Source organism: Malaclemys terrapin, chromosome 6, assembly GCF_027887155.1.
Source record: "Malaclemys terrapin pileata isolate rMalTer1 chromosome 6, rMalTer1.hap1, whole genome shotgun sequence".
NCBI lineage: Eukaryota > Metazoa > Chordata > Testudines > Emydidae > Malaclemys > Malaclemys terrapin.
Window position 1 is genome coordinate 110,426,429 of NC_071510.1, and position 19,036 is coordinate 110,445,464.

General features: G+C 41.0%; 1 protein-coding gene across 1 annotated transcript in view; it reads left to right on the top strand.

The window, feature by feature from the left end:
• AMACR (alpha-methylacyl-CoA racemase) overlaps positions 1-19,036 on the top strand; it is a 34,475-nt gene that overhangs the window by 5,684 nt on the left and 9,755 nt on the right. The window contains exons 2-4 of the mRNA XM_054031849.1: positions 1,875-2,018; positions 3,818-3,978; positions 10,624-10,810. Of these exons, the coding sequence (XP_053887824.1) occupies positions 1,875-2,018; positions 3,818-3,978; positions 10,624-10,810 (492 nt within the window). The remainder of the gene's footprint in view (positions 1-1,874; positions 2,019-3,817; positions 3,979-10,623; positions 10,811-19,036) is intronic.

A 19,036-nucleotide genomic window follows, 5' to 3' on the forward strand; every position in this document is an offset into this window, starting at 1 on the left:
TCCATGCCATCCCTTCCCACCTTATCTGGGGAGGGCCAGGGGAGGATGTCTGTGACCTGGTTGGAGCTGCTCCGGCAGGCTGGGCAGTGCGGGTGCAGCCTGCTCTGGCAGGCCAGACCCGGTGGCACGGCCGCAGCATATTCCAGCGGGCTGGGCCGGGCAGCGCGGCCGCAGAGTGCTCCGGCGGGCTGGGTGGCGTGGCCACAGCCTGCTCTGGGGGGCAGGGCCGAACAGCACGGCTGCAGCCTGCCAGCCCTGGAGTTGCAGCTGCTTTGGAGGCTGGGGGGAGAAGCTGAGAGACTCTGGCCCCGCCTCTTCCCTTCTGGCTCTGCTGGCTGTGCTGCCTCTCCTTGCTCCCTCTGTTGGGGGAAGGGGCTGCGTCCCACCTCTCCCTCTCTATACCCGTTCATAAGCCGACCCCCTTCTCTGGTGCTTCCCTTTTTTACTAAAAAAATTCAGCTTATGAACGGGTATATATGGTAAGTACACTATGTCCACTGGATATCCCTTGTCCACATGTTTGTTGACCCCTTCAAAGAACTCTAATAGATTAGTAAGACATGCTTTCCCTTTACAGAAACCATGTTGACTTTTGCCCAGCAAGTTATGTTCTTCTATGTGTCTGACAATTTTATTCTTTACTATTGTTTCAACTAATTTGCCCGGTATTGATGTTAGACTTACCGATCTGTAATTGCCAGGATCACCTCTAGAGCCCTTTTTAAATATTGGCGTTACATTAGCTATCTTCCAGTCAGATAGGTACAGAAGCCGATTTAAAGGACAGGTTACAAACCAGAATTAATAGTTCCGCAATTTCACATTTGAGTTCTTTCAGAACCCTTGGGTGAATGCCATATGGTCCTGGTGACTTGTTACTGTAAAGTTTATCAGTTAATTCCAAACCTCCTCTAATGACACTTCAATCTGTGACAGTTCCTCAGATTTGTCACCTACAAAGGACGGCTCAGGTTTGGGAGTCTCCCTAACATCCTCAGCCATGAAGACTGAAGCAAAGAATTCATTTAGTTTCTCTGCAATGACTTTATCATCTTTAAGTGCTCCTTTTGTATCTCGATCGTCCAGGGGCCCCACTGCTTCCTGCTTCTGATGTACTTAAAAAACATTTTGTTATTACTTTTTGAGTTTTTGGCTAGCTGTTCTTCAAACTCCTTTTTGGCTTTTCTTCTTACATTTTTACACTTAATTTGGCAGTGTTTATGCTTCTTTCTATTTACCTCACTAGGATCTGATTTCCATTTTTTAAAATATACCTTTTTATCTCTCACTGCTTCTTTTACTTGGTTGTTAAGCCACGGTGGCTCTTTTTTAGTTCTTTTACTGTGTTTTTTAATTTGGGGTCTACATTTAAGTTGGGCTTTTATTATGGTGTCTTTGAAAAGTGTCCACGCAGTTTGCAGGGATTTCACTCTAGTCACTGTACCTTTTAATTTCTGTTTAATTAACCTCCTCATTTTTGCATAGTTCCCCTTTCTGAAATTAAATGCCACAGTATGTTCAGTGGTCCACAGCCACGGAAGTTGGTCAGAATGGTCATGAGGGGTCTGAAATTGGGGAGAAACAAAGTGCATTTAAACTACTTTTACACTAAATTTATGTTTGGTGCATTCAGCATATAAAATTAAATTTAGTACATTATTAATTTGTAAAATATTAGCAGTTCATGTTTTAATATGGCTATTGTACTTGAGGCTTTTTTTTAACTTAATCAGCATGTTAGCTGTAATTCAAGTTCATAATGACTAATACATTTTAACATTTTACAGTTTTTTTATTTCAAATCAAGTTTGTTTTGAATCTAGATTAAAAGCAAAAGTTTGGATTGGGATTAAACATTTTATTTTACTGTTAAGGTGTCATGGAAAAACTTGGTCTTGGTCCAAAGGTCCTTCTACAGGAAAATCCAAAACTTATCTATGCTAGACTTACTGGATTTGGCCAGTCAGGAAGATATGCAAAGTCTGCAGGTCATGACATCAATTATTTGGCTTTGTCAGGTAAACTGTTAACATTCCTATTAGATTAACTTTATTTTTGCTTTAATTAAGAATTGTATTAGCAGGTACTTTGTGTACATGGTTTAAATTACCTGAGTGTTGTCTTCTTCTAGTAAAAGAGTATAAAAGAAGAAAAACCTAGATAAAGTTTTTTTCTTTTTTTTAAAGGTAAATATAATTTTCATGATAGTCTTTAGTTTTATCTTTTCATTTTGGGCCTAATCCCACAACCTTTACTCACCTGGGCAATCGTTGCATGGTTAGTCCCATGAAACTACAAATCAATAGGTTTACTTGTGTGAGACTGGATTATTGAAGTAAGTGAAAGCTGCAGGATTCAGGCCCTTTGTGAGCTCTGTCTTGCCTGAGTGCTGTATATATCCTTATGTTGAATGCCAGCCCAGAGGAAAGTAGCTAACAAAGTGATGTTATTGACTTCAGGATTGCTGGACCGTGGAACAAAGTCCACACTGCCTGCTAAAATAATTTTCTTCTTCCTAAATCCAGTTTAATCAGTACCATTTTGTGTGGCAGCTATTACTGTAACTTGGACAGCCTTTTGCAAGAAGAAAACCTCAGCTAGCAACACCTGTATTTTTACACACTTTTTTGGGGGGTCCTTTGAATTAGAAAATGTAAACTATGTTTTTGCACCAATTAACTCTTTTTTCCACAGATCAAGTTTTATCAGAGTTTGTTGGCAAAAATATCAGACAAGAATATGGAATGTTTACAGATCTAGCAGTACGCTTCTTATGTGATCCTTAGTATTTCTCAAACTGCTTTTGCCAGAACATCCCAAAGTAAATGATAATCCTAGTTTTTGGCAAACTGTCTATTTTCTAAAATAAAACCAATCTGCCTGAAATGTCACAGGCATGCCAGATAGATTATTTCTGCCAAGTTTAAGGCAAATTAGACAAGGCATTTGGGAGGTGTGACTGCTCAGAAAATGAGGTCATCTCATGTCTTGGAAATTTTCCTTATGGTTTTTGGTTTGCTGTAGCCCAAAAATGACTCGTCCTGGAAAGTCCAAATTAGATTTAATATGTTCACCTACTGGTGCTTATGACACCAGTTGGACTGTTGAATGGCAGATTTTCGTTATTGAAAAGCTTTCTGCGTGCATCCTAAGCTCAGTGGAGTTCTTAACACCATGTGTCAGCTTGTGTGCACTTTAGAAAACACACATTGGTGTGTGAGTTACCTAAACAATTCATCAGTGCCAGGCAGTGTTTTAGGATGCATTGAATTTGTATGCTGCTTAGGAGGAATGTGGCTCTGCTGCAGGGCTGATAAACTCCACATTGCCCCATTGGCAGGAGGAGGGGGAATAGGGTGACCAGACAGCAAGTGTGAAAAATCGGGACGGGGTGGGGGGGTAAAAGGAACCTATATAAGAAAAAGATCCAAAAATCGGGACTTTCCCTATAAAATCGGGACATCTGGTCACCCTAAGGGGGAAGAGAGTGGTTGTGGGGGAAACTAGAGAGCAAAATGAAGGTAAGGGGGCTGTTTAGCGGAGCAAAGAGGGCTAGCAATCTAGAAGCCCCCTCCCAAATAAAAACAATGGTCAGATCCTTGGCTCTGCTTCAGCCCTTTTTTTGTCACTGCTGCAGTGTAAAGGGGCCATAATGTTGTCTTAAACCGCCAGCTGAGGATTCTCTTGGCGTGTAGGGGATTCCATAGTTACCTTGGTTAAGGTTTATAAATTGAAGAAACTTTAGTTTTCATTTTACTAACATTAATGTTCATACACTTTATGATTAAATGTCTGTGTTTTTTGCACTGTTTTTCAGGTGTGCTGTCAAAACTTGGTAGAAAAGATGAAAATCCATATGCACCAGTAAATCTTCTGGCTGATTTTGCTGGTGGAGGTGTCATGTGTGCAATGGGTATAATTATGGCCCTCTATGAACGTACAAAATCTGGCAAAGGGCAGGTCGTTGATGCAAGTATGGTAAGTTTTTGAAATCTGTTTATTTTTAGTTTTCTGTTTTTAAACTCTAACTCTACAAAAGGGAAAAAGGATGAAGTTGTTGGTAAGGCATAGCGCTGGGAGTTAGGGAAATGAAAAGTTAAGCCACCTAATGGGACAGCTTTGCTCCTTCACCCACAGGCAAATGTCTTATCACACCTTGCCACTGCCCTAACTCCTTTACACCACAGAAAATGGACCACAACCTTACCTCTGCCCCATGAATGCCAGTGTCTGACACACCTTTTAACAAACTACCTCCTCTCAATGAGATTATTTGAAGATGTATGATGTGGTAGTTTGATGTGTTGGAAGGTGGTATATGATGCGAAGATTTTATGCCTCACATGCATCCAAAATGATGCATAATGGCAAAAAATGACCCTTAATCTTTAAAATTACTTTTAAAAAAGTCTGCTTGTTGCACCAAATCTATCCAAGTTTTATCTGTCTGCCAATTTTTGTTTAGACAGACAATTTCTTTTGAAAATATATCAGTTAACAAAAACAAAGAACAAGTCAGATGAATTTCAACAACAGATCAGTTTCAAACACTTTATTTTAAAAAAAATTATGAAAAGAAATCAAACAAAATCTACATAGAAAATTCAGAGGATTTAAAAATGAACACTGAAATTTCTCACTGAAAGGAGAGAAAAAACAAAAATGTATGTCCCACTTTAATCCCCTTACAGAAGATAACCTTAGCCATGGAGCCACAATTGGTCCCTCCATTATAGTGTTTTCAAATTAATTTTTTCCTTTTTTAAAAAGGAACACAGTACACTTTAGGTTTAAAACTTGACCTTTCTTAAAAATATTGTACTGCAATTGGTAGTGTCATTTGGATGTTTCATTATGTTCCATTCACTTGAACAGACATTACATAGGGAAGTGCTGGTGCAACACATACATCATCATCAGCAGCAAAGTCAGTTAAATAATAAGCTGAGACACATGAGTCTGGTTCCACTTCTAACTCTGACTCATGGAAAGAGATTTTTCTTTTTTAAACCTATCTAATACCACAACCTATCAATATTTGAACTGTCACTTCATTTTAACCTACTTTTGTTTAATGGGCCCATTACTTATGTTGTTATACAGACATTTGCATCACATTAAGAACTCTTTCAAGTGGTGGGATTTTCTTAAGGAGGAAATCGTTTTTTAACCTCCTCCCATGTCCCCACAATGACTTTTCATAGCATTTCAGTCTTTCATAGATTAGTTTGCCTTTGTCAAGTTGTTCTCAACTTCCTGCCAAGTGGCCTTTTTCAAAAGTCATTTAACAACTTTCACACTGTTCTCTACAAAACTACTGGATTGAGAATACCTAGGATTTGAAGTTATGTACTTAAACCCATACCCTCAAGAAAATGTTTTAAATTCACGTCCATCAAAGTGCTGACCATTATCAGGGATTCCATGCCTGGACAATATGGATTTTATGCGCATTAAAACATATTCTGATGTACTAGTTTCTAATATAACAATCTCTAGTTAATCAGAATAATAATCCAAAATCAAAACATAGTCTTTAGCTACATATGTAAATAAATCCACACTAACTTTAGACTATGCCCTTAACTGTTCATTGTTTATCAACATAGGTTCTTTTCTCTGTTTAGGTTGGTATTTTTGACATGTTTAATACATTTTTATTTTTTTTATTAATTTACAAATGAATATCTCATTATAGCCGATAAAGTATCTCTCTGGCTCTGCGTTTACATTTCTCCATGCCCATTTGTCCTTCATGTATTCTTGTGAGCTTGTCAGCTTTTTATATCTTGGGCACTACTATTCTGTTTCCTGTAAACAATATGCTAAGAGTAACGGACAGTTCTGCTTTGAACTGGAAATATGGACTTGGTATGTAATGTCCTGGCCACCCTGTGGAAATAGCTTTAATTACCTCTGTAAAGACTCATCATTAGCTGTAGCCTCAGCAAATTCATTCCGCTTCCTTTCTGAGACAAGAAAATTATTTTTTTTAATCAGGTTGACATGCACTATGTCTGACTCCACCTCTCTTTCTACTACAGTTTTATCAAATGTTCTGGACAATGTGTTCACTACCACCAACTTTTTTCCTGGTATATATACAATTGTTAAATCATACAGTTGGAGCTGGAAAAACAGTCATCATACTGTGGGAGGAGTGTCAACTAATCCCTTCTTTGCAATTGATATCAGAGGCTTATGGTCTGTTTCTGCAGCAATTGGTCTTCCATAAATGAACACATGGAATATTTTACAACCATGCATTAGGGCTAAAGTTTCTTTTCAGTTTGGGCATAGTGGCATTCTTCTTCTGTAAGAGTCCTGGATGAATTTACCACTGGTCTCCAATGGTAGTCATATTTTTGTAGTCATGTTGCCCCTATGCCTTCTTTGGAGGCATCAGTGGACAAATTGGTCAGTCTCCTGTGGTCAAAATACCTTAGCATAGGGGATTTCTGAATCAGTTGTTTCAGGTTGCCAAACTCTTTGTCCAGTTTAGCATCCCTTGTCCATTGACTGTTCTTTTGCGTGAGTGCATGGAGGTTGCTGGTTTGTGCAGCCAAATTAGGTATAAATTTACCAACAAAATTAACAGTTCCTGTGAATCCCTGTACTTTCTTCTTCTTTTCTGGGTGTGGCATATTTGTTATAGCTTGTGTTCTGCTAGGATCAATAAAGTTAACTTTTTTCCTAAATAGGTTATGTCTCTGAGCCTGAATTTACATTTTTATTTGCTTAGCTTTAGACCTATGTTCCTCTGTTGTGTTGCCCCAGAAGAAAGCTTTAGACCTATTGCTCTAGTCCTGTCCATTGTTTTCTCTAACCTGTAATTATGTTCCTCTGTTGTGTTGCCCCAGAAGAAAATGTCATCTGTATGACTTTTGTGCCTTCAGTTTCCTCAAATATTTACTGCACAGTTCTATGAAAGATTTCTGAAGCAGATTTTAGACAAAACAGGAATCTGCGAAAGCGATATCTTCCATATGGTGTAATAAAAGTACATAATTTGGATCTCTTCTCATCTAAGGGAATCTGCCAGGATTATGCATCTAATATAATAAAATACTTTGTACCAGCCATATCCCCCCAAATGTCTTCCCTGATATATAACTGAAAGTGTTCTCTTTTGATATAGTTATTATGCTTCCTTAGGATCCAGGCATAATCTCAGTGTTCCATTCTTTTTTCCCCCCCCCTACTATTTGCTAGTGAGTGCACCTATTCTGTAGGCTCTTTGAATTACATTGTTTGTTACTAAATGATCATGGTCTTCTTTTGAGATTCTTTTCCTCATACTTAGAGGAATATTTCTAGGGGCTTGTATGATAGGACAATTTGGTTCTGGCAGTTCAATTCTATATTCAGTTGCAAATTTTCCTATGCCCTCAAAAACATCCTGATACTGTTCCTCTGTCCTTTATCTCCTCCACCATATGCACTCTTTGGATCAGCCCAAGGGCTTGGCATGTCTTTAAACCCGCTAAAGATGCTTTATTTCTTTTAACAGTTACAAAGGATATCAGTTCTTTTTGATCTTTTACCTTCACTTCTAGTACTCATGTACATCTAGTAGGAAAGAGTTCCCTATTATAAGCTTTCGGTTTAATCTGTTAGTTGCCATGTTCCCTGTTTTTTTCTTTAACCTTTTAATGCTAATATCTGAAAAAACAATTACCTGAGTGCCAGTGTCCAATTTGTAGGTTATTTGGGGTACATCTATACTTACCCGCTGGTTCGGTGGCAAGCAATCAATCTTCTGGGATCGATTTCTCACGTTTTTGTCTAGATGCGATAAATCAATCCCAGAAGTGCTCGCCGTCGACGCCGGTAATCCTACTCCGCGAGAGGAGTAGGCGGAGTCGACGGGGGAGCCTGCCTGCCGCGAGTGGACCCGCGGTAAGTACCTTTAAGTTCGAACTAAGATACTTTGACTTCAGCTACGTTATTCACATAGCTGAAGTTGCGTATCTTAGTTCGAATTGGGGGCTTAGTGTGGACCAGCCTTTTAGAGTCCCATTAGTCTCTAAAGAAATTATCCATTCATCTGTTCCTTCCTCTTCAGATACAGTTTCTAGATAGAACTCTTCTGTGCTGCTGTTTTTGCTCTCATCCTGGATTATGGCATCAGCATGCACGCTTTGCTTCCTCTTCTGCAGTTGTTGATCCTGACTGCAGACATAGGTAAAATGATTATATTTCTTACAAATATTACAGCGCTTACTAAAAGCTGGGCATCGTTGAGGCCTGTGTTTGTGTCCACATCTTGTGCAGTCCTTGAAGCTGCCCCTTGCAAATTCTTGTGCTTTATTTTTTTCATGCTTCTGTTTTTTTGCTCTGTACTGAGTGACTGCTTGCCAGTTTTTTCTCTCTCTTGTTACTATATTCAGAGTGACAGTGGCCTGTTTTCCTTCCATTTTTTTTATTTTATTCAGAGTAATATCAGCTGCCTGACACAGTCTTACTGCTTTATCCAAAGTGAGAGTCAGATCTTCCTATAGCCTTTTTTGCAGCTTTGGATCTATGATTCTAATTACACTTTGATCCCTTATAACTAAGGCTTTGTTTTAGTCACGGGTATTTTTAGTAAAAGTCACGGACAGGTCACGGGCAGTAAACAAAAATTCACGTCCCGTGACCTGTCCATGACTTCTACTATACACCCCTGACTAAATCTGGTGGGAGGGGGCAGCCTGAGAGCACCACCGGTGCTGTGTGGGGGTGTGTGGACTGGGACCCCCACTGGTGCTCGGAGGGGTGGGGGGCTGGTGGGGCTGGCAGGCTCCCTACCTGGCTGCGTGCCTCCCCAGAAGCGGTGACATCCCCCTCGCTCAGCAACTAGGCGGAGACGTGGCCAGGCCACGCTGCATGCTGCCTCCACCCAGAGTGCAAGTTTCGCAGCTCCCATTGGCCAGGAACTGCAGCCAATGGGAGCTGCGGGAGTGGTGCCTGCAGGCAGAGGCAGCACACAGCGCTGCTTGGTCATGCCTCCACCTAGGAGCTGAGCAAGGGGGATGTCGCCGCTTCCAGGGAGCCCCACAGGTAAGCGCCACCCAGCAGAGCTTGCTTCACCCCGTTCCATGCCCCTGCGCCTGCCCCCTCCGTCACCCAAACTCTGGTGCTATGGGAGAGGGGCGGTGGCCTGAGACTGCCCCAGCAGCAGTTGGTGCGACTGGTGCAGGGCCATGCTCACCGGCTGTGCAGAAGTCACAGAGGTCACGGAAAGTCACAGAATCTGTGACCTCCGTGACAAACTCGCAGCCTTACTTATAACTGAATCTGTTAATCCACAGTTGCAAGTTTGGCTCATTAGCTTCCGCTCTGTTAGAAATTCTTCAAATTCTCCTTCCTTTTGTCTTCTGACATAAAATATGTACCTTTCAAATGTTTACTCTTTTTAGGTAGTTGGGCCATAACTCACTCTCTTGGCCTGATCTAATGCACGCCTTCAACTCCTGTGCCTCAGGTCCTGCTGTGTTTAAGAAGATTGCTATTTTCTGCTGGTTTTCTTTCCCACCAAAGCTAGCTGCTTGCTTGCATGCATGCATATATATATAATCTCTGTTTGAATCTCAACCAGGAGTCTGCTGCATTACCTGAGAGTTTCAATTCTTTGGGGATTTTTAGTTTGTTTATCTCCGAGGTGACTCCTTCACCACAGTCCTCTCTTCTTTGTCCTTTCTTCTACCTCACTCTGATACCATGTGTTGTTTGTGGATTCATAAGAAGAAGGTATAGTCTAGACTCTTAGAAGTAAGGCTTTACTAGAACTAAAACAGAATTATGTAAGACAAAGGAGACCCAGGTGCTCCTAGCTACATACCTGTTGAACCTGACTTCAGACTGCTTGGGTTTTCTCTATCCCAGTTCCTCTATCATGTGTTCTGCTCTTAAAGGTACAGGGCATACTCCTATGATACCTTTCCATCAAGGTCCCTTGATACCTTTCCATTTCTTTTAGGATACCTCTTACATAAGTTTAATATGCTCAAAGCCAAACATACCTTTTGGTTTCCCGTAATCAGTGCTCGGAGCTCTACACCCATATGTCAACATCCTCACCATCTCTGCTACCCTGTAGGGTTCCTAAAGTGTGCTCGCGGGTGAGAACAGGGAGCTCCATAGATTAGAGAGAGCTGTGGGAGAATAGTCAGGTTAACACAGTGATCTCTATGTGCATCTCAGTTTTCTGCGTACTGAGAACTAGAGAGAGGTGTTTCTCTTTTGACTTCCTTCTTATTTTCTGCAAGCAGTCTTATCTCAGCCAGTTAAGTGCTGAGGCACTCACTGTCCTGTAGAGCCACTGAGGTTGGCCTGTTACCTTACAACTCATTTCTTTGCTATTTGAACCACTAGGAGCTTGATAAAATAAGAAACTTCATCTGTTCAGTATATTAATATGTCTTATTATCTTTCAGGGCTCCTTATTACTCCATTTAAACTTAAAAAAAATCACACACATTATTTTAAAGGCAAGATTGCTCTTATGAGAATATTACAATTCAAAATCCTAACCTTAATTGTAAATTTATGAATACTTGTTTGTGTGGAATTGCCAGCGATTTCACTAGTAACTCTGAATTTGTTTTTGTTCTTATTTTTGTTTTTAAATAAATCTTTAAGGTAGAAGGAGCAGCATATCTAAGTTCTTTCCTGTGGAAATCACAAAATTTAGGCCTTTGGAATAGACTTCGGGGGGAGAACTTGCTGGACAGCGGAGCACCTTTTTATGAGACCTACAAGACCCTAGATGGGAAATTCATGGCAGTTGGTGCCATTGAGCCCCAATTCTATGAGCAGCTAGTAAAGGGTAAGTAACTTTCAGCAGTTGGTTCATACATGTGCCTTTCCTCAGCCAAGAGTGGTTGAATGAAATGAAGTCATTATCATTTGATATTTGTTCCATGAAATCCATTATGTTTGTTTTTTTGTACAGGCAAGAGACCTTTTGAAACCAGTTTCAATAAACTATTTTTTGTAACATTTGGATGAGTAGGTCTTCTTTAAATAGATATTTTTAATTACAGATTTTCTTCTGGAGATGTGCTACTGTGTTGTTTTGTGACTGAACTACTGAACAATTTCTTTGTAAACCACTATTCTCAAAGGATTATAAATCTGCTTCAAAAACTCATTGTGGGTGGAATGCAAGGTTTTAGGCTAGACTGCAAATTAAAAAATATCTTTCAATTTTTCAAATAAATTAAACTATTTTAAAATGCACTTGCAGTGTAGATAGTTCGTAATAGCATTTGACTTTTTAGGTTAAATTGGATTTTTAAAAACAAGTTGGCTATTGTAAAGTAACTTTTACTGCCAAATTTCATAAAGCTTTGTAATGTCCGACATCAGATTGTCATGCTATTAATCTGTCTTGCAAATACTATATGCAAGTTTTTCTAAAAATCCATGATAGGTAAAGTAACAAACTAATAAAAGATGTTTAACACTAGACTTCACTAGACTTTCCTCTTGCACTTAAAACCTGATGTGCTCCTTGCTTCCCACATCTTGCCCCCATCCCCAGTGATAGACCTTTCCATTCTCTCCTGTCAGAAGACTGGGACTCCTTTAGAATTGAAGTTATGTACACTTTACACAGGAAGATTTGGGATTTATGTTCCATTTCCAATATTCAGGTTATGAACTGTGCAAGAATCTGCTTTCAGTTTTATCTAATTTCAGTTTTGTTTTGCAAGTAGAAGAAACACCAAGATAGGAGGTGCATAAGGCAAATGTCTAAATATCGGAGTATAATAAAGCTCTGCTATGTTATGCACAGTGATAAACACACTGCACCCTTTTTATTTTGAAAGAATAGTTTTTATTCATTGTTTTGACTGCTGTAAGACTGTTTTTGAATAGAGTGTTAAGTATAATTAATTTGAGTGCAGCTGGGATCCCAGTTGGAGTGTGACAGCCTTATATAATCCAGGACAATCCTTTTATTCGTTTTGTATAACAACCCCAAAATTTCCCTCCATTGCTGCTGGCCTTTCATAAGTTTCCCAGCCTTTGTAATTGCAGCATCTCTGCCATGTTCAGAAGAGACACTTCTCTTGGGAAATAGCTACGTAATGCTGAGTGCCGCCTTATGAAATTCCCTCTCGCAACCTGCCCTCTTCTCTGGGGTGGAGCCTCCGGGCCTGATTCCACTCACATCAGTATAAATAAGGAATAACCCCATCAAAAGCAAAGGGGATGACTGAGGCATACTCAGTGTGGCTCTTTAGGTCCTATCTCAAGCAGATGGTTATTCCCTAGAAATGTTACAAGGGGTCATACAGCCAGACAGCAACATCTCCACATTCAGATAGAACTAAGAAACTGGTCCTATTGGGATGAAGATTTTCCTTCTCCTTTTGTGCACATGCACTCTCCCCATAAACAAACAGCGATGATGGATCAGAGGGACATATTGCCCCTGTCCAGCAACCAGTGATGGGAGAATCCTTCATTTCTAACTCTGTGATGGCTTCTTTTGTATAATTGACAGGCCCTATTATGTATTCCAAACATTTTTGGTCTACCAACTCACAATGATTTGAGCAGCAGAAATAAATGGGGCTGTGTACAAAAGGTACTTCACTTGTAGTACTCCACTAACTTGAACAGGTTCTGTAGTTTCAGTAGAGAAAAGAAACTGGACCTAGGACAGGGAAGCAGGACAGAGATTGTAAGCTCATTCATGAGTAGGCTTGGCAGAATTCAATTTTTATTTTTTTTTCTGAATTTTGATAGATTATACCCATTTTAAAGCATTTTTTCTATTATCTATTTGAATTTTCACAGCTGTGGGAAATTAACGGAGAGTCAGATATTATTTAATGACAGTAGATGTTGAGATTCAAAGAGTTAAAGCTTTATTTTTGTAACAAGACTAATTCAGAAGTCTAAATCACAGAACTTTGCCCATAGTCTTCTGTTCCCACAGTTAGGTGGTTTGAACAAAAAATAAATTAAGTATGGGCCATTTGTTAAAGGCACTAGAATGCCTATTATGTCTTTTGCTAGAGTCAGCAGATGATACCAGATTTTTGAAAGCTTTACAAATTTCAACTCATGTCATCATTGTAGTAAAAAAACATTGAGCTGGTCTTCAGAGAGATTCATGGAAGTGTTTATTTTGAACTTTTCTGAACAGACTGGACAATCTTACCATGGACACTTAAGTTACTGATGCTGCTAGTGCATGTAATGCCACGCTGGGCATGACAGGCAGGGACTGGGTTTCACTTCTTCGGTATTTAATTGCTGTTATGCTGTCATCCCAGGGCACTTCACGTGCCATGTACAAGTCAAATTGTGGTTGAACTCTTCAGCCTTACAATGGAAAATATACATAATATTTTTGTAGTTGCTAAAATTGTATGACATCTCAGCCTTGACAAATGGATCAAACACTTTACAGTTGGCAAGAAGAGATCTTAATCCAGAGAGTCCATCTGGTAGGTGGCAGGATATTGTTGCCTTCAGTTTATTTTGAAATTCTGATGCAAAAGCATGCATTGCAGATTAAAAGAATTTCCTTTTGGGTCTCATTGACTCAAAGTTCACTTCTTTTAAGGCATTACATACAACAGCAGCAACTTTGAAATTGCCGTAAAGCAGGGTATCAATATGATGTAACCAGGGTACATTTGTTTCCATTTGCAAATGAACCCTGTGGCTTTTTCCCAAAAATATATAAAGAAAAAGAATTTGCAATACAGTTCTTGCTGGTTTCCATCATCTTCAGCCATCCAGCATAGTTTCATTGCCTTCTTTGCGATGATTGCATCTTCTTCTTTAATGAGTTTCACACTGTCCCAATGTATATAAATACATTTTGCTCCCTCAAGCCAGGCAAACCAGCATGATGGTACAACATGAGGGGAAACAGGCAAACCTGATGGGCTCATGCTGTTGCTTGTACAGACTTTAAAAAACCACTTGCCTTGGCCTGTTAGCATGTTTAAATATCGCTGGAAACTGTACTACAGATTTGTTGACATTTTGGAACAAATCAGTTTAGATTGCATGCTTAATGGCTGTATGCAAAAGATGAGCAATACATGGAATGTGCAGCAGATAAGGATACATTTCTTTCAAGTCCTTTACTGAAAGCTGGATGTACATTGGGGAGTCACTGTTGAGTGACATACAGATTTCCCACATTTGGCTATAGTCTTGCAACACCTCTTGAATCCTAATTGAAATTACCTCCACATTGCATGTTTTTGTCACTGAAGTATACTGCAAGGACGTTCGTTGCTGGCCATCCCAAAAGCTCTGTGGTTTCATCAGTGTCTAAAGACAATTTCTCACCACTCAAAAGATCCTTATTTACAGCTTGTTGGTGAGTGAAAACTTTGGGCAGGTGTTTTTCTTCCAGCGGATGATGTACTGGGTGAGTGCATGCTGGTGCATACTTGTGCATACTTTGTATAATATAAAGCTGGAACCATGGACAGCATTCCTTGGAATTGCCTCCAAGCACAATGCACATACGAGATCATGTAGAAAATCTGTAATTTCTTCCATATTTTGTCTCAATCTTCCCAAACACACTTCTGTTGAAGCCTGGCCTACCATTGCTTGACTTTCTTTTAATTTCAAATGAGACATACAGTTCAGATGTTCAGCAATACAATTTAACTTTTCAGAGATTTCTGTTTTACAAACTTGACAGAGTAAAATGTCCTCATATCCCTTTCCAGACATCTTCACCAGTTTGAGTTTGGTGTTAGGATATTCACTGCAGTGTTCTTCTAGGGTTTTTCTTTTGTGACCCATTACAGACATAAAACAACAAACTTGCTCGTCCTTATTGTACACACATATTTAAGTCCCAACAACAAATGTAATTGCATTCATGCTTTTCCTGAAATTTGCACTGTTGTGTTAATTAATAAGATCTGCTTGGCGGCTACTGTAGGCCTTTGCCACATGATTGTTTATTTCCTCTGATTGATCCTTGCCTGGCCTCATGGCCAACCGCATGGTCCTGATCCTGTTGGGACCACAACGAGGAGGACGAGCCCTGTGTTGTGAGGGAGATCACCTCACTGCTGAACAGTGCCAGCCTGGGGGCTGCCTTTCCACACTCCTGGGCAGAGAGTGAGTGAGCAGGGGCTGCAGCGGGCTCACTGCATTGCTGCAGGTCCAATGACACTGTATCACTGCAGGCACCAGGTGCGGGGAAAGCTGCCATCCTAGTGGGGCAGAGCAGAGACTCCCAGCCAGGACTATGAGGAGGAGGAGCCCATGTCCACAGGGGAGGCTACACCACTGTTGAATGGCTCCAGTCTGGGGAGGGCCCCCTCACTCCTAGTTAGTGAGTGAGTGGGTCCTTGACTACAGGGCTGTAGAGGGCTCCTTGTGCAGCTGTGGGGCTGCTGACACCAGATCTCTGCACAAAAAAAGTGCAGGAGAGGTGTTATACCAATAAAAACTAGCAGGATCTTATTAAAGGGGACAAGATAAAGATGCCACATTTATTATGATAACAATTTGATTTATGACCAATAACTAATATCTTAATCCTTATACACACACATTATACCCAATACCTATACGCACACACACACATTCACACACACACACACACACACTTCCATCAGATGTTCTGCAGCTGCTGCATAGTTACCAGTCCTGCTTGAGTCTGTGGCTTGAGTTTGCAGCTTGGGTTCGTAGCTTGTGGCGGCTAACTGGCCAGGAAAGCCGGGCACAAGGACGAGCTGGGTCTCTGTTGGGCATGCACCGATGCCCTTCCATGTTGGCAGCAGAATGTTACCCTCCTCCAAAGTTTTCCATCTCACCCATCCTTTTTGTAGGCTTTAGTTTGAATCCAGAGTCTATAGGTCTTGCTGTGTCATGCTGCCTTCTGGTTTGGTGATTGATCACCCGTCAATTGCAGACATGACTTTCAGCCTTGGACCCGGCTTTGATCTTCCTTTTATTGTACCTTGTCTTTTTAGGGTGGATTCTTCTTACTTTGTTAGGGCTCTTGTCTGCATCTTCAGCCGTTGGTGTTTGAACTCTATTTAATCAGGACAGGCTGGGGCTGGAGGTTGATTCCATCATCCATACATACCTCATTCACGCATTTAAACTAAACTAATAAGATTACAGCAGGGTTTGCAAAAATGAAGGTTGCAGCAAGCCCTTACAAAATGGAGTAAGCGTTTTAAAATGGAGTTTGAATTACAATATGGCAAACAGTGAACAGAAGTTACAATATAGACAAGTATAATGGATGGCAAACAGTGAACAGAAGTTACACTGTAGGCAAGTGTAATAAATGGTGAACAGAAGTTACAATACTGAAACAGTGCAAGTCTCAGTGATTTAAGCAGGAATTGGATTGATAGTGAAACTTACAAAGGCAGCTGACTGAACAGCTATGGCTCTTAACAAGCATCTTAATTGTTAATTAGCTAGTTATTTGGGTAACCGGTTTTATGAATGAATATTGTTTCATTCATAAAACTTTACTTATGAAGTTACATTAATAAAGTGAACAATTAAAAACAATTTCATTCATCAGTTCTACAGAGGCTGCGCTCGCTCCATCTGTTACTGATGAATTTTTTTTCATTGATTTCAGTGTGGCAGCTGAAATTGTTTACCAATATCTGTGGATTTAAACCAAATCCTGCCAAGCCTATTTATAAGAGAATCCTCCAGTCCCCTCTAGCTGTGGAACTTCCTACTACAGGAGTGTGGGCATGAATAGATTAGCTCACTGGGTAGCTGGCATATGTGACCTTTCAGGGCTTGCAAGCTCCAAGAAACTATTTTTTGGTTAGTTAGAGGCCTATGAATAGTACCACTGCTTTGAATTACTGCCTCTGTTCTGAGGATCTCAAAGCACTTTACAGCCATGTGAATTAATGCTCACCTCTACCCTAAGAGGTGAATATTATATCTGTTTTGCAGATAGGGAATCTGCGGCACAGAGAAAAGAGAGACATCTGGGATTAGAATTCAGATTTCTGACTCACAGCTGATGCTTTAATTGCTAGACCATGACTTCTCCCCTTAGCAATGAAAGCAAAACATTTCCAGATGTTTCTATTTTATCTTTCTTTTAAAAGAACGTTTCCCTTGTAATTGATATGGGCAATATGCTTTGAGGTGCGGTGCTGAAATTCTAACTTTCTCTGACTTTCCAAACAATGGATCTAGTTTTAGTAATTTTTTTTTTTTTTTTGATTTTGTGTTGTTGGCAGGGGTTGCTAAGCACCTCTGAAAATTAGACCATTTAGGTCGTTAAATATTGATTCGGATGCTTAATTTTAGGCACCCAAATTTTATTCCAGTATTCCAACGTCCTAATTAACCATGTTTAGTTTATTTTTTAACAAAATTTAACTCTGAGGTTAGAACAAACCTCCTATTTTTTCTGTTGCTTCCAAGAATTGCATAGACGGTGTTTACACTACAGTTTTTGGTTGAAACAAGTTATGTTGGTGTACAGCTGCCAGGTTTGTACATTGCTCAGGCACTGGTGTACTTGAGTGCTTGTTCTGGCGCTATGCATACTTACAGGAAGGCTTGTGTCAGTGCAAAGTGCGGTGCACTATGGGTAGGTATTCCCAACATGCCATGTTCCTCTGCAGGGGCAGCTCTATGTATTTTGCCGCCCCAAGCATGGCAGTCAGGCAGCCTTCGGCGGCATGCCAGCAGGCGGTCCACTGGTAACGCAGATTCGGTGGCATGCCTGCGGGAGGTCCACCGGTCCCACGCCTTCGGCATACCCGCCGCCAAATTGCCGCCAAAACCGCGGGACCGGTGGACCTCCTGCAGGCATGCCGCTGAAGACAGCCTGACTGCCGCCCTCATGGCGACTGGCAGGCCGCCCTCCGCGGCTTGCTGCCCCAGGCATGCTCTTGGTGCGCTGGTGCCTGGAGCCGCCCCTGTTCTTCTGTCTGGAACAGTGCCTTTTGGGAAAGTTTTTGCAATGTTGATGGGGTAAAAATGACTCTTCCAGGAATCTCTGGGGACTAGGGGTCAAGCTCCCAGCATCCCATAATGTCGTTCAACTCATAATTTTTGTGTCTTTTTAAAAAATCCCACAAGCCTGTATGGCACTTTTCAGTGTCTGCCATCTCTGACTGATGCATGGAGCATACAGAATACTGCACTATTGTCATGAACATTGCAAATACAGGACACACAATTCTCCTGTATTTGCAGACCTTTAGGAAGTACCGCAACTACAGGGGATATGATGATTTCTTCAAGGACAGTTTGCTGAGGGACATAGTGGAAAACAATTCAAGGTTGTTGGTGGCGTTCACAGAGCAGCTGCAGATGATGGCGTGCTGCTTCTGGACCCAAGAAATGAGCGCTGACTGGTGGGATCGCATTGTAATACAGATTTGGGATGACAAGTACTGGCTGCAGAACTTTTGGATGCGAAAGGCCGCATGCCTGGATCTCTGTGCCAAGCTCATCCCAGCCCTCCAGCGCAGGGACACCAGAATGAGAGCTGCATTGACAGTGGAGAAGTGCGTAATGATTGCACTCTGGAAGCTTGCAATACGGGATTGCTACTAGTCAGTGCAAAATCATTTTGGAGTTGGAAAATCCACAGTGGGGGCCGTTGTCATACAAGTGTGTAGGGGCATTAACTGTCTCCTGCTTCGCAGGACTGTGACTCTTGGCAGTGCGCAGGACATAGGGGATGGATTTGCAGCAGTAAGGTTCTCAAAATCCACGGGGCAATAAAGGGCATGCACTTCCCTATTTTGGCACCAGCCCACCTTGCCATAGAGTACTTCAACAGAAAGGGCTACTTTACTGTGGTTATGCAAGTGTTGGGGGGGTCACCAGGAATGCTTCACTGATATCAATGTGTGGGTCAGAGAAGGTGCATGGTGCTTGCATCTTTAAGAACACAGAACTAGTCAGAAAGCTGCAAGTAGAGATATTCTTTCCGCATCGGCAGATTATCATTAGTGATATTGAAATGCCAATAATGATTCTGGGGGACTCAGTCTACCACTTGCTCCCCGGCTCAGGAAGCTTATTGATATTTTAGCTTTGGGAT